Source organism: Acipenser ruthenus, chromosome 18 (genome assembly GCF_902713425.1).
Source record: "Acipenser ruthenus chromosome 18, fAciRut3.2 maternal haplotype, whole genome shotgun sequence".
In the NCBI taxonomy this organism is placed as follows: domain Eukaryota; kingdom Metazoa; phylum Chordata; class Actinopteri; order Acipenseriformes; family Acipenseridae; genus Acipenser; species Acipenser ruthenus.
Genome location: NC_081206.1, coordinates 2,238,564 through 2,252,038, shown reverse-complemented (window position 1 = coordinate 2,252,038; position 13,475 = coordinate 2,238,564). Strand labels below are relative to the sequence as shown.

Below are 13,475 nucleotides of genomic sequence, written 5' to 3'. Positions count from 1 at the left end.
TTGATTATTGAGATACAAAGTGTTACAGGATCTCTCATATAACACGGGGTTCTCTGATATAACTAAATCAACTCATGCAGCTAGAACAAGGATCCTGTCAGGTTTACACAAAACTGTCGTGAACAAGCTTGAAGAAGTAAAATAGTGGCAAAGAAAATGGCTTTATTTTAAAACTGCAAGAGTCTCAAATATAGGAGGTCAAATATCTAATATAAATCCACCATTACAATGCTTCATAACCCTGAACCACCTGTATCAGTCCTGCAGCTCACGCCACGTTATGAAATTCCTGACGTCACCCGCCTGTTTGGGTCTCTAATTTGTTTGTTATCTAAGTAAACTAGGAGGCGTGGCTTCCGATCCCATTGGCCAGCGGGTCTCTTGTAATGTCAAGCTAGCTCTGTAAACAGATGAATCACACGGTGCTTTGCCGGAGCGGGTCGATAGCATAACAAGCGAGAGTGCAAGTAAACTAGAGCAGGGAAAAAGTTGACGGGTTTCTTATTGTCTCACCGCTGTCGTGCAAGCAAAGACAGACGCCGTGGAGACAGCATAACGATTAGCAGACCCGGGTACAGTTCGCAGAAAGAAAGCGGAGAGCTGGATCATGCTTCGATCAAGAGGGGTTCGGTTACCGGTGCAGCTACAACAAGCGAGCACTGTTGGTGCGTCGGTGAATATTTTGGGGTGTAACATTCTTGGAAATCCAGGTGCTAGTACTAACCGTAGTACGAGAACAAGAAAGCAGGTCAATGCTGCTGCTACCCGACCATTGCATAATTCTGCAAAGCCAGCTTTCCCTGGGATTAATGCACGGCAGGGTGGTTGGGAAGCTACAAACGCGAAAAGTATTCGCAGTCCATTACCGTGGACTGTTTTACCGAATACCGAAGGGGCAGGCAAGGCGATGCTATTTAAAACAGATCCGACTTCCGAGGATTACAAGAGCAAATATGCAAACTGGATTAATCCTCTGCCTTGGGAAGAAAGTTTGTCCGCAGCGGGAAACGTGTTTAATGAGACCGCAGCGGGGCTGCCGAGCCGCCAGTTCCACGGTAATAAAGCGAAGGGGTTGCCGATTCTCTGGGCGCTTTCTCCTGCCGGAGCTGCGGGGTGTAACCGGTTCGGAGGCGCTGATCTGTCGCCGGCGCTGAGCTCCAAGAACAGGCGCCTTTATCTTTTCACTCCAGTGGCAGGGAGGCTCCAAATGCGGGCGTGTTTCTGTACTTCATCCGCCAGCCAACAAGAGATAAAAACAACCGCCGACCAAGGTTCAAGATCAATCAAGGCACGTTTCTTCTAGTTTGGATGCAACATTGTTATCGTGATGTCGAGCTGGTTTCAATGTGTGTGTGTGTGTGTGTGTGTGTTTTCTTACCTGTAATATATCATATAGTGTTGTATTGTGGGTATAGAAAATCAAGTGTTATTGAATCATGTTTAAAAAAATAAGGAAAACTAAAAACTATTTTCCTTGACATAATTGAAGAGTGCTTAATCATGCATGTTAGCGTTTCAAAGTGCTCGGGGTTAGTATGTGACGTTGTCTCCCTCACAACGCAACGAGCCCCCTGTGATAACCTATAGTTTGTACGCGTTTATGTAACTTGTTGATGGTAGATTTGTCAGACATTAATCCGCGTTAAATAAAATATGTAACATTTTTTATTTTGAATAGCTTATCCACTTTAATTATATTTTTAGATTAATTTTGTAAAACAACAATAAGAATAATGCACTGCTGTCGTTATTACAAGCAACCCAATCACACTACTCAGTATTTTGTTGCGCAGCAAGGATATTTAGTAATAATAAGAGGATGCATGCGTGTAGACTAATATAAAGTACGTGATCGTGGTCGTGGGTGGAACAGCCCAGCGTGACCATGTGTTGTTAAACCGCAGCACGAGACAGTGCTGAATCTATGAAACCTGCTCAGAGCTTGTGCATGCAATTAAAAACAATAGCCGCGGTCTGGCACGGCTTTTCCCAGGCCACGCATACTGTGCACAATGAACCAAGTACAGTGCGGTCTGTAGCTCATGACTGCTGCCTTGGCAAAAGGCGAGTTGGCATCATGTACGGTGCTTGTTTTTTTGTATCGGTCTGGCTCAGTATTTTGTTTATATTTGTATACAATGGTATCATTACATAAGAACAGCCTTTCACAGGCGTGTCAAAGATAGTCACACAGGAAACCGCCCTTTGGATTATTAGAAATATTTCTATAACCTATGTCTTTCTTTCTTGCCAACCCCTACCGTGCTGTATGCAGTAATCACAAAACCAAAACAAACCCAATATCTAAAATAAATAAATAAATGCAATGAAACCCTTCACTGCTGTATGCAGTAATCCTCACCACAAGGTTAGAAAGTGCTTGCAACTAAAGGCCAACTATTTGAGACATGCTTGCTTTATTCTGCAGACAGCACAGCTCTGCTGTGGTATTTACCATTAGCACAGACTAAGCGACCTCACTTTTTGCTCGTTATAATTTAAATATGTAAGTCCTGTTCTCCCAATGATTTAAAGACTCTTCTGTTTTGATGAGTTACAGAACATATGAAAGGAAATCTGCACACTTTGCACTGTGTAGATGATGAAAAAGACCCCAGTCACCTGGTTAACCTGAGCAGTAACCGATAGTTAATCATTTACCTGACTTCTCTAAAGTCTGGACAGCATGTGCAAGACCATCTGCACAACAGCACTGTGCTGTAGCAGCTTTCCAAGAGACTGGGGTGGGGGGCATTGTTCAAAACTGGAGCAATTTGAATTGCATTTCTGGAAAAGTGTTGTTATTAAAGTTTATCAGTGATCAATGCCCACCTGTAGCCTATGTTAATACAGCCATAAAAAGCACTTGATATTTTTAATTCTTGGCTTTTGTCTTCTTTACAAAATGTAAAACTGTAATGAATATCAGGCTTTCTTTAATGTATCAAAAGGGAAAATAACTCCTACTTTTAAATGACTTTAAATAAGATAACACAACTAAATACGACGCATCTCCCTCCCAATACCCTTTAGATACTTGATACCCCCGTTCTATATCTGGCACAGCCTCTCTCTCTCTCTCTCACACACATGTGACCCATACAGCTGTTGAGTGCAGCAGATGTTCGGACAGTCGCACAAAAGGAAAATCTCCTGCCTTGTTGTAAATGTTTAGTAAGACTGGGTTTGTTGCGATGAGTAATCCTTGGAGGTGGAGCACAGCGTCAGAGCTCTGGTGATGAGTTCATATGTGGTTTATTCTAATTTTAAACCAGGCTTCGCTTATCTCATTTCCTGTTTCCTGTGTCTTCACTTTAACTCTTTTTTGTCTGACCCGGTTCTAATAATAGTTTTAAAAAGATTCCAACCTTTTAGTTCAAATATCAGCTTCTGTGGGCAGCACTGATTGTAGAAGTGTGAAACACGAGCTAGCTTCCATAATGATGAAGTTCAGTTCCTGCTTCAATATTAGGCAGCGCTCTGCAATCCTGACAGTCTTTGCCTCCTGTCTCTCTGGAGCAGGCGGAGAGCAGTGATTCCAGAGTGGGTGCCGCAGAACAGGAAAGAGAGGAAAACAGGAAACCCAGCAAATCCCAGCAGCTGAAGAAGGTCTTCAAGGAATACGGAGCGGTCGGAGTCTCGTTCCACATCGGAATCTCCTTGATGTCGCTGGGGATAGTTTACCTGGCCATTTCCAGGTGAGCAGCTGAAACCACACACACAGCATGAAGGCAGCGTGGTCATTACCATTGAAATATAAACAACAGCACAGTGACTTGCATGCATGTAGGAACATTACAGCTGGTCCACAACATAGCCAGCAAGTTGTGCCTGTGTCTATAGAAACCTACTAGATTTGCTGGTAATTCCCCAATATATTGTGACTGATGAATGCTTTTTAAATGAACTAGCTCCTTAAGATATAAATCTATTCCTGTTCTTTTTTAATGCTATGATACAGTAATACATTCATACGCATATTACACAATACCCAGCATGAACAGCAGGTGCCCAGGCTGTGCTGAGCTCATGCCAGCTCCAGGGAACAGCATGCAGAGTCACTGGATGTAACAGAAAGAAAAGGGTACGGATTAGTACTGGTTAGCTTCACACAGTTGCCTGGGGCGCGTCGTTTTGGCCCCACCCTGCATACCTGGAACTGTTCTGTAACTGACTTGCTTAACACATTAACTAATAATGTGCGGCTCTGTCAGAGCAGTGCTTGCTCATGCTGTGTTTTGCACATGTTTGATGTGCGCTGGTAAAGCGATATTCTTTAGTGGTGAAATGCCAGCCTGCCATTGGGAATGTGAGGCCCTGTTTACTTGTATAACTGTGGTGTTTGTCTTCCACTCTAACACCTTTGCCTTTTAATCGGCGCTCTTCTGCCGTTTCAAGGTGACACGCTACTTTCGGTTTTACCAGCTCACAAAGTAAATAACGGACTGGCAAGTAACTGAGCTTCTGAAGATTAGATGTGAGTGAGAGGGGAAAGGTGAACATTGAACTGGAGCTCGGGGGGGGGGGGGGGGGGGGTCGCTTAGCAACCGGGCAGGTGCAGTATCTTCTTTCTAAGCTAATGAATTTGGATCAAAGTGATTCGTTCTTACACAGCAGAAAGCATGCATATGGATGCATTGAAGAACCTTTACAAAGAAAGATACTATATAAATAACATTGAAATAAAGATACAAAGGGATTCATCATTCTCGTTATCAGAATCTGAGACACTAAGCCAGTATCCAGTGAAACTCATGGATCGTGACGCACATGATGTTGACAGGAACATCACATTGCCTCAGTCGTGTTTGTCAGAACAGTGATTCTCATTGTTGCAGAGTCCCCTTAGTCATGCATAACATATAGAGGGGAAAAATACTAAAAGCAGCATGTGACCGAGGTCAAAACATAGATCTGGGTTTGTCATGAATCCCATGTTGCTTTCTCAATACTAGTTAACTGTTCCTCTGCTGGGATAGAAACAGGATTTTACCATCTACACCCTGTTCACACTGCCTCAATAATGCGCTTCATTGCATATTGAAATGTGATTCTCATTGGCAATCACGCAGTTTCGGCAGACGTTGATCACAGGTTAGTTTTGCAGTGCGAATAGGGTAGTAGACACTCTAGGTTGTGCCACTCCCTGGCTTGTTGTTGAATTTAGCTCAGCTGTGACTGCAATGCAATCCCTGCTCTTCTCTTCACAGTGGCATTGACATGACAGCTCTGCTCTTCAAGGTGGGATTCAGCGAGGCCATGGTCCAGTCCAAGATTGCTGCCGGCACCAGTACGTTCGTGCTGGCCTACGCCGTTCACAAATTATTTGCCCCAGTCCGCATCAGCATCACGCTGGTCTCGGTGCCCTTCATTGTGCGCTACTTCCGAAAAGTGGGTCTTTTCAAGCCCCCCGTCTCCAGCCCCTGAATACATACCCACCTGGGCTCCACAGTTGCTGTTGCTGCACTGCATTCTGGGCGTGATGTCATCACAGCTGCTCAAGCTAAAGTGGTGCTGCTGGGAGTTTGTTCCTGGCCCAGCCTGTAAAAGCAACTCGCCACAAACTCTCAGTTGGACTTTTTCTGCTCTCATTATTTTTAAAAAGGTAGGGCTTAACCACCAAGCTAAAGAGAATCTGCCGTCATAACTGCTTTTGAATAGTACTTATTAGTGGAGTTTGAATTACAAGTTACCCATGTCATTTCAAAAGGTGTTTTACCCCCAGCTGCCCAGTCCGTTACTGCTGTACATCAGGTGTCCTTCATCAGTAAATACAATGGCATCCTCGGTTTACAGACAGGAGTGAGCTGTGGTCAACAGGTGGGGGAATACAATACATTTAAAACACAGCAAGCAAATAGCAACCCTGCAGCGTTTACAATAGGACCGCTTACTGCTCTCCCCCTACACAGCAACCGATGAATCCGGTCCTTGACTCTGCACAGGGGAAAGAGACCTGAAAGATGCCATACCTCAGTTGCTTGCTGAAAGCCATCTGGAACAGACTGCAAAAGGAAAGAAGCATTTACAATCATATGAATCTACCCCAGCCTCTGCAATGAAACACACTCAAGCCCACACTTTTAAATGGGGTGTTAGAACACTTTAATTATTTAACAGTGGGGTAGTAGTCTGAATCCGATACCAGCGCCAAAATCTCTGGGAATATTTATGTTTTAAGACAGGAAAGCCCACAGAAGCCATGTCTCCTGCCAGTAAGCTAAGATGAGAGATGGAAAAGGCTTTTTTCTATATATATAAAAGCTAAAGGCTAGCATCCTGAATTGCTAAGGAGACATCTTGTTTTTCAGTCTGTATTTGTTGTCCTAAAGCCATATACAGTAATAGAGATGATAATTATTAAAAGAAAATCACAACTGTGAATTTATTTGAATGTCTTTTTTGGTAGAAGCATGTTTATTAGTTGCACTATATTTTATTATCCGCTGAACTAAATACTACATTTCAATTGAATTTTCACATGAAAATAAGTTACTTGAAAAAGCTTTATTTTTCTATTGGATCATAGTTCCGGGTACATAATGAATTCCATTCCGGTCACCGCTTTACTCAGATTCACATACCGTCTCTGGGATGTGCAGAATAGCATCACCAGAGCCAGGCTCACGTCTCTGCAAGAGATTTCAAGATCACACAACTGCCGAGGTGGAAACACATCCGTTCTGAAAGGATGTCAAAACTGAACAGCAGACGGCACATCATATTTACTATGCATAGACAAAGAAATCAGTTGCGTCCAGATCGGTGTTTATATCTGCAGGATTTTATTAACCACGCAGGTTACCTTGACCCTACTATTATTATTGTCATGTCGCAGTTACGCAACTACCTGATCATGAGACCGAATGCTTTCAAAATATTAGCTTAAAAAAGGAACATGGCAAGTTTCCATAGACAGAGGACCAAAACAGTTACAGGCCTGCCATGCAATGTAAATCTCCACGGCTCTTTGAACTTGACAATCGAAGCATGTCTGTTCACCAATCATTCAATAAAAGATAAACCTGTTTAACTGCAATCCATCGTTAGGAGCCACACCTTTGCATGCCAGGTAGGTGCTGCAGCCTGTACCCAAGCCTCCTCTCTCCACCACTCTGAACTGAACAGACACATGCCCAAAACTCAGACTATTAGTGTAAAGAGCAGGGATGAAAAGAGAACCTCCCATTCCAACCAAAACCCATCTAAAAAATAATAATAATAATAATAATAATAATTTCTTTCTTAGCAGACGCCCTTATCCAGGGCGACTTACAAGATATCACATTATTTTTACATACAATTACCCATTTATACAGTTGGGTTTTTACTGGAGCAATCTAGGTAAAGTACCTTGCTCAAGGGTACAGCAGCAGTGTCCCCACCGGGGATTGAACCCATGACCCTCCGGTCAAGAGTCCAGAGCCCTAACCACTACTCCACACTGCTGCCCAATGCAACACCAGTCCCATTTACTGCACTATGCAATGTTATACCCTTGCATGTGAAATCGTATTACCCCACCAGACCATCCCAGAGAACGAGCAACCACACTGCATTGCAAACATCTTTATCCATTGCAATTCCAACCAATTAAATGGAGAACACAAGCAATATTATTAATTTTATTAACTTGTTAAAGAAATGGCTCCTAAATACATTGAAACAGTAGTACGACACCAACATAAAAAATAAAAAGGTTCATAATCATCTTAAAACTAAATATTTACAAAAGATCCTGGTAATACAGCCACATCCACTCTGCAGAGCACAATCACAAACCCTCACAAGCAGGGCTCCATAAATAAGTCATAAGCACTCAAACTGGCTATTGCACTGCTCAAAAGGCCTTGCAGACCAGGATTGAGAGACATACATATAAAAGAGAAATAAAGTCAGGGAAAGAACAGCTCAACCCAACATGAAATTCAAGTACAGGAGACTCCGTGATGACAAGTCTTTTAAAACAAGATATCATTTTCTATTTATTCTTGCCCCTCGTTGTTTTGCATGTGCTGAAGGAGTCTGCTTTGCGTGGCTTGCCATGCGCAGTGAATCCATTTGAATACTAGGTCATGTGCCTGGAATGGACACAGTGGTCACTGTGGTTCACTCGGTCTCGAGTCAGCAGCATCTTGGAGGAGAAGGCCCTCGTCTTCACTCTGCTGCTTCACTTGCTGGAGCTGGGCTGTGGGGTGGGAGGTGTGATCTTCAACAGGGCAGTCGGCTGTTTCGTGGAGTTTGCTACGACCCAGGGGTGGGTGAGCACGCCGGGCAGGGGCAGCCTCTGGTTGGGGTTGTGTTTCAACAGCTTGGAGATCAAATCTCGGCAACCCTCGCTAACAAACTGGGGGTAACTGAAATCAACCTAAAAAGAAAATACCAGTTTAGATGCCACTTGAGCACAGTGACAGACAGCAATAACCAAAAAGCACAATGCCACTCTACAATACTTGGCATACTGGCTAACAGTTTTATTTGCATTTATTATAAATATTTAGAAGTTCTGTTAGTCAGTCAAGTACAAAGCATTTCTCTTCTCCCCATAAAAACAGATTCAAAGAAGCATGGCTCATTTAAATTAGCTCCCGCCCCCCCCCCCCAATCAAACTCTTACTTTAGAAATCTTTCGGTACGTTTCCTCATGGCTCTTGGTTTCGAAGGGAGGGGTCCCCACCAGAAACTCATAGCAGAGGACTCCAAGGCTCCACAGGTCCACCTTCTCATCATGCATCCTGCCTTCAATCATCTCAGGAGGCAGGTAGTCCAGAGTCCCGCACAGAGTCGCCCTCCTGGAGAAACCAAGCAGGAACACTCAGGGGCACAAGAAGCCAATAACCTTTCCATGTGATGAATCTAAAAAGCATGTGGTTACAGTTTAACACACATTACACTGAACATATCCTGCGCAGACTTCCTCATTAAACCTCAAGAGGAACTAGAAAGCAGTTGATCCAGCAGGTCTTGTTCAATATGGAGTGTGTGTGTGTAACAGTTTGCAAGTGCATAATTGTGAAGTGAACCTTTTGTGAAAATTCATTCACACCACTAGAGGGAGTATATTCCTCAATGCAAGCTGATGTACAGGATCCTCAGATATAGCCTACTATAGAACACTTCACTTCAAAGTGGCCAACACAGCAGGAAAAATGCAGTTCAAGAACTGGGTCATACCATTCTGAATACTATAGTTATCAAGACTGGGCTCTGGCTTACAGCATCTACAAAGTTCACACCCAGTATTTTGTATTAATCTCAGCACAAGCCTCCAGCCTGAGGAGACTGGACATCCACAGCACATACCTTGAAGAGGGTGCATGCACAGACCAGCCAAAATCTGCAATTTTCAGCTCCCCACTGGCCCCTAGCAGAAGATTCTCTGGCTTGATGTCCCTGTGGATCACCTTCTTAGAATGACAGTACAGAAGGGCATCCGACAGCTCAGTAATATACTGAAAACAGAAGAAAATTAAAATTAGAATTTCAGTCTCAAAAGCGGTTTCTGCACCAAAAGCCCCAGTTTGATCTCTAGCACCTAATTGAGAATGGTTAGATTCTTACAGTAGCGCTTCTTTGTTCGTTGAATTTGCCACATCGCTGCAGCTCGCTGTACAATTCACCCTTGGGAGCATATTCCAAGATCAGGTACACTCTGGAGGAGTCATGGAAATAGCCATATAGCCTCAGGATATTCGGATGCCTGAAACAGAAAGAAACAGTTCATTTGAAGAGCAGAACACGTAACCTCCACATTTTAATAACGTCTGATTTATAACACACCATTCAGTTCACCAGATGACATCTCATAAGGAAGAGTTCAGCATGTATTAAATTAGCTGCAGCCCTACCTGAGATGGGACTGGATTTCCACCTCTCGCCTCAGTTGGCGCTCCACACCTGCCTTCTCCAGCTGGGTTTTAAACAGCACTTTCAGTGCCAGGATAAACTTGGACTGTCGCTCTCGGGCCAGGTAAACGTTCCCAAACTTTCCTTTTCCTAAAGGACGACCAATGTCAAAGTTTTCCAGGCTCCACCGTTTCCTAAAAGCAGAGCAGATAGATTTTCAGTTCTCAATACCAAGAAGTGTTGGTTAGGATAATGTCCTTGCAGATAACCAATTTAAAAATAACCAGATCTCATGCGGTACTTACTTGTCCATTGATGTATATTCCTCTGCCAGAGGTTTATCTGCATAAACAAAAAGCACATTACTAAAACAAAGCAAGGGAAGAGAACTGGCTTCTGGGTCCATCACAATGCTTTTCAGCACAGCCATCATTTTACTATTGGTGGCACAGGTACCTTTGAGATAGTTATTTTACCAATAATGCAAATTAAAAAAAAATAAAAATCATGCCAACATGCACACATGAGAGGTGCAACATGACTCTTGGCAATGTAGTCTTTTTTTTTTTTATTTAAACAATTTAAAGTACTTTTTACAAATTCCAAGATTTCATTGATTTGTGAATGAATGTCAGTAAGAAATGACCCCGCCGCCCCTTTGTGGCAGTGAGGAACGTTGGAAAGAAAAGGACAAGCAGCTCACCAGCAGCCTGCCCCTGAATGGGCAGCTCTGTTGCTTTGCTGGGCTCCTGAACTTTGGGCTGTGGTTGGCTCGCTGGCTGGCTCTCTGGTTTTGGTGGTACATTCTGGTTGGATGCTGTGTTATTGTTTAACGGAGTCTGGAATAGTGGCTGCTTTTGGGGGCCTGGCTTCTGCTGGGCGGGTGGCCTCAGGACACGCTGAGGTCCGTTTGCGGTGCTGAGAACCCGCTGGGTTGGAGTGGCACTGGAAGGCACCTGTTTCTGAGACACGGGCACACGTTTGGGTCTCTCCCCTGTTGACTTCAGGAAACACAGTAGCGTGTTAGACTACTGAATAGAAATATGAGACAATGTGTTTACAAAACATCTAAAATATAAGCATGCTGTTGCAGTCATCAACAGCATAGATTAACCAGGACTGTTTTAGTATCACTTTAGTATCATAATGTGCTGTTGTATCTTAAGCAGTTGAATACGGGAGCAACCAACTTGCTCCTAAAGTGGCACCCATCACCTGGACTTAGTGACCAATTCATGTCTGGAGTCTTGTAGTCAGAGGGAAACGAGTAGAGTCTGGCTACCACACTCTGCACTTCAATTATAAAGTCTGTATAATAAATTACATTGCAAATACGTAATAAACCGACAATGTGCACAGAACATAGAACTGGAAGTTAAGGCCCTCAAATCATTTCATTTTTAACGCACCTTCTTTAGATATCCAGCGAGGGGTGTCGTCTTCAAACCCTTAGTTGAATCCATTGTTGCTCTTTAAAAACAGACAGTAACACATTAGGTGTACAGCCACGAGTACATATCTTAAGACAGTGGGCGCGAGTGATTGTACGAAACAAGGTAGTTTGCAGGATCCTAATAAAACCCGGTACTGTAATCACGTATTACCCACACAACCGGTGTAATTTAAAAATATTAAGATCACACTATACATACTGGGCAGCTCATACACTTACCAAAAAGTTACAAGTAACATAAACAAGATATTTATCATACGGTGACGTAGCAGTATGTGCTGGGTTTTTTAAACCTATAAAAACTTCATGCCGTTCGGAATTCCTATTTCCCTAAACTGCTTCCAGTTGCCATAAAATGGCGGATTAAAGATTTAACTGACTTCATCAGCTACATATTTTCACAAAGAATACCGGCAAGTCAGAAAGGAGGGCGAGTACTGTTGTGTAGCTATATTAAAATCCTAAATCCCACGATCAAGTTTTAACGTTTTACACAGATTATCGTATTAATTGCATAGCCAAGAGAACTAGACCCAGTACGGTCAACGCACACTTTTATACAAGATATATGTCTGTCAACAAACACTACAAAAAACTAACTAAGAGCCCCGAGACCCGCACAGACACTTGAGAGGCACAGTATTATTAGAATACTGTACAATGGCGTAATATAAATCACAACACATACCACTGTTTCTTTAGGCCAAACTGCTGTATTGTAATCCCCCCGCTGTTTCCGCGGCTCAGTGTTCTTGTGTGTGTGATCGTCGCCACATCAAACCTCTAACAGGACATATTATACATGTGTCGAAGAGTAATATAAATTTCTGACAGTTTTCTGTTGCTGTTGAGGGACACTGCGTCTTGTTTTACTCCCTTGACTACATCTGTTTAAATTCAAATCTCCGCTTTTAAATACCTTTAAACCGCTCCACGCTCTGATTGGCTGCAGCCGAGCTTTGACTCCGCTTATCATTGGCCAGGGGATGGTTAACTGACGCACGCAGGGGGAGTGAATAGACATGTTTTCAGACAGCGACCCCAAATGGTAGGTATCCTCTATTGGGTGGGTTCAGTTGTTACTGAAACATACGCTGAATATGCTCTGTAAAAACGTGTACCGGATAGGGTAATCAGTTTAAATACACGTTACTCCACCATTATAGTTATGTGTTATTAAATGTAATTAATCATTAATTGCTTGATGTAGTAGTACTCTAGCAGAAAAAATATATATTTAAACCAAACATTTTTCCATCTAAATCGTATTCTGTTAGATAAACGTATTTGGAAAGTATTTTTTATTTTATTTGTATAGAAACTATAGACTTTTGTATACAGTAATATAATAAAAAACGAAAACAAAGTACTGTGATACACAGTCTAGAGCTGCATGTATATTTCCAAGAGAGAACGTGCATTCCCCTTAAGCAATATTCATTAAATCCGCCGTCACTGTGCTGATAATGTTTTGGCAGTTTGTTGTTTCCTAGCCCGCACCCAGCAGTATACACAATTCTGGCATTCGCTCCTGGCGACGAGATTAACCTTTAGGCTTCTACAGTGACTCACAGTCAATCATTCAGGGAGTCTCCCAGAGTCCACATTCCCTCAGCCCCTGAACTGAACTGATATACCCAGAACATTCAAACAGAGACTTGGGAATGCTCCCTTCAAATGCATTGGGACGTGTTCCCAAAGGGGTTACTTCCAGGCTTTGATTGCAAATCCCTTCTCTGTCTTTCCAAACTGATTTCATGTTATATTTCTTCATTAAAGTCTCGAAGCTTTATTTCCTGCCACCTTTTGAAATTCTGTCCAGAGCTTTGCTGTACATGACTATTTGTTTGCAATCTAAATTGCTTGGGGGTGTGAAAGGGATTAGATACTGCATTGTCTGATTACACTGGGAAATGCCTCAATAATGTCCCACAATCAGTATATAGACAGAGTGCTGAGCTTTATAACAATACTAAGCATAGTACTGTAATACTATTAATGACATGCTTGTTTTTAGGGATGTTATAAAGACAAAACAGCTGAAGCACACAACAGGTTTCCAGGAGTCTCTTCAACACAGACAATCCAGCCATCTCTCTACAAACTTGCCCCTGAAAAGTTAATTGAAGTGAGTCTGCTTTGAAGGGATGCTGGGCTGGCTTTGTTAATATATCTC

General features: G+C 42.8%; 2 protein-coding genes across 4 annotated transcripts; one reads left to right on the top strand and one right to left on the bottom strand.

Moving 5' to 3' along the window:
• Positions 1–356: 356 nt before the first annotated feature.
• LOC117964404 (uncharacterized) lies at positions 357–6,384 on the top strand. The gene is made up of 3 exons (XM_034907744.2): positions 357–1,288; positions 3,523–3,698; positions 5,211–6,384. Exons 1-3 carry the CDS (start codon positions 608–610, stop codon positions 5,425–5,427), a joined length of 1,074 nt encoding a protein of 357 aa, XP_034763635.2. The 5' UTR covers positions 357–607; the 3' UTR covers positions 5,428–6,384.
• A 1,227-nt stretch (positions 6,385–7,611) lies between these two features.
• Positions 7,612–12,229, bottom strand: LOC117420884 (aurora kinase B-like). 3 transcript variants are annotated; one of them, XM_058990766.1, is made up of 9 exons: positions 11,988–12,229; positions 11,256–11,316; positions 10,550–10,808; positions 10,152–10,188; positions 9,849–10,040; positions 9,562–9,700; positions 9,304–9,452; positions 8,618–8,792; positions 7,612–8,368 (listed from the first exon to the last, which is right to left on the bottom strand). In XM_058990766.1, the coding sequence occupies exons 2-9, from the start codon at positions 11,307–11,309 to the stop codon at positions 8,171–8,173; spliced, it is 1,203 nt and encodes a 400-aa protein (XP_058846749.1). In that variant the 5' UTR covers positions 11,310–11,316; positions 11,988–12,229; the 3' UTR covers positions 7,612–8,170. The 3 variants fall into 3 exon arrangements, with proteins under 3 accessions (XP_058846749.1, XP_058846750.1, XP_058846748.1); XM_058990767.1 differs by having other exon boundaries at positions 10,550–10,802; XM_058990765.1 differs by having other exon boundaries at positions 10,550–10,847; positions 11,988–12,228.
• Between the last annotated feature and the right edge of the window lie 1,246 nt (positions 12,230–13,475).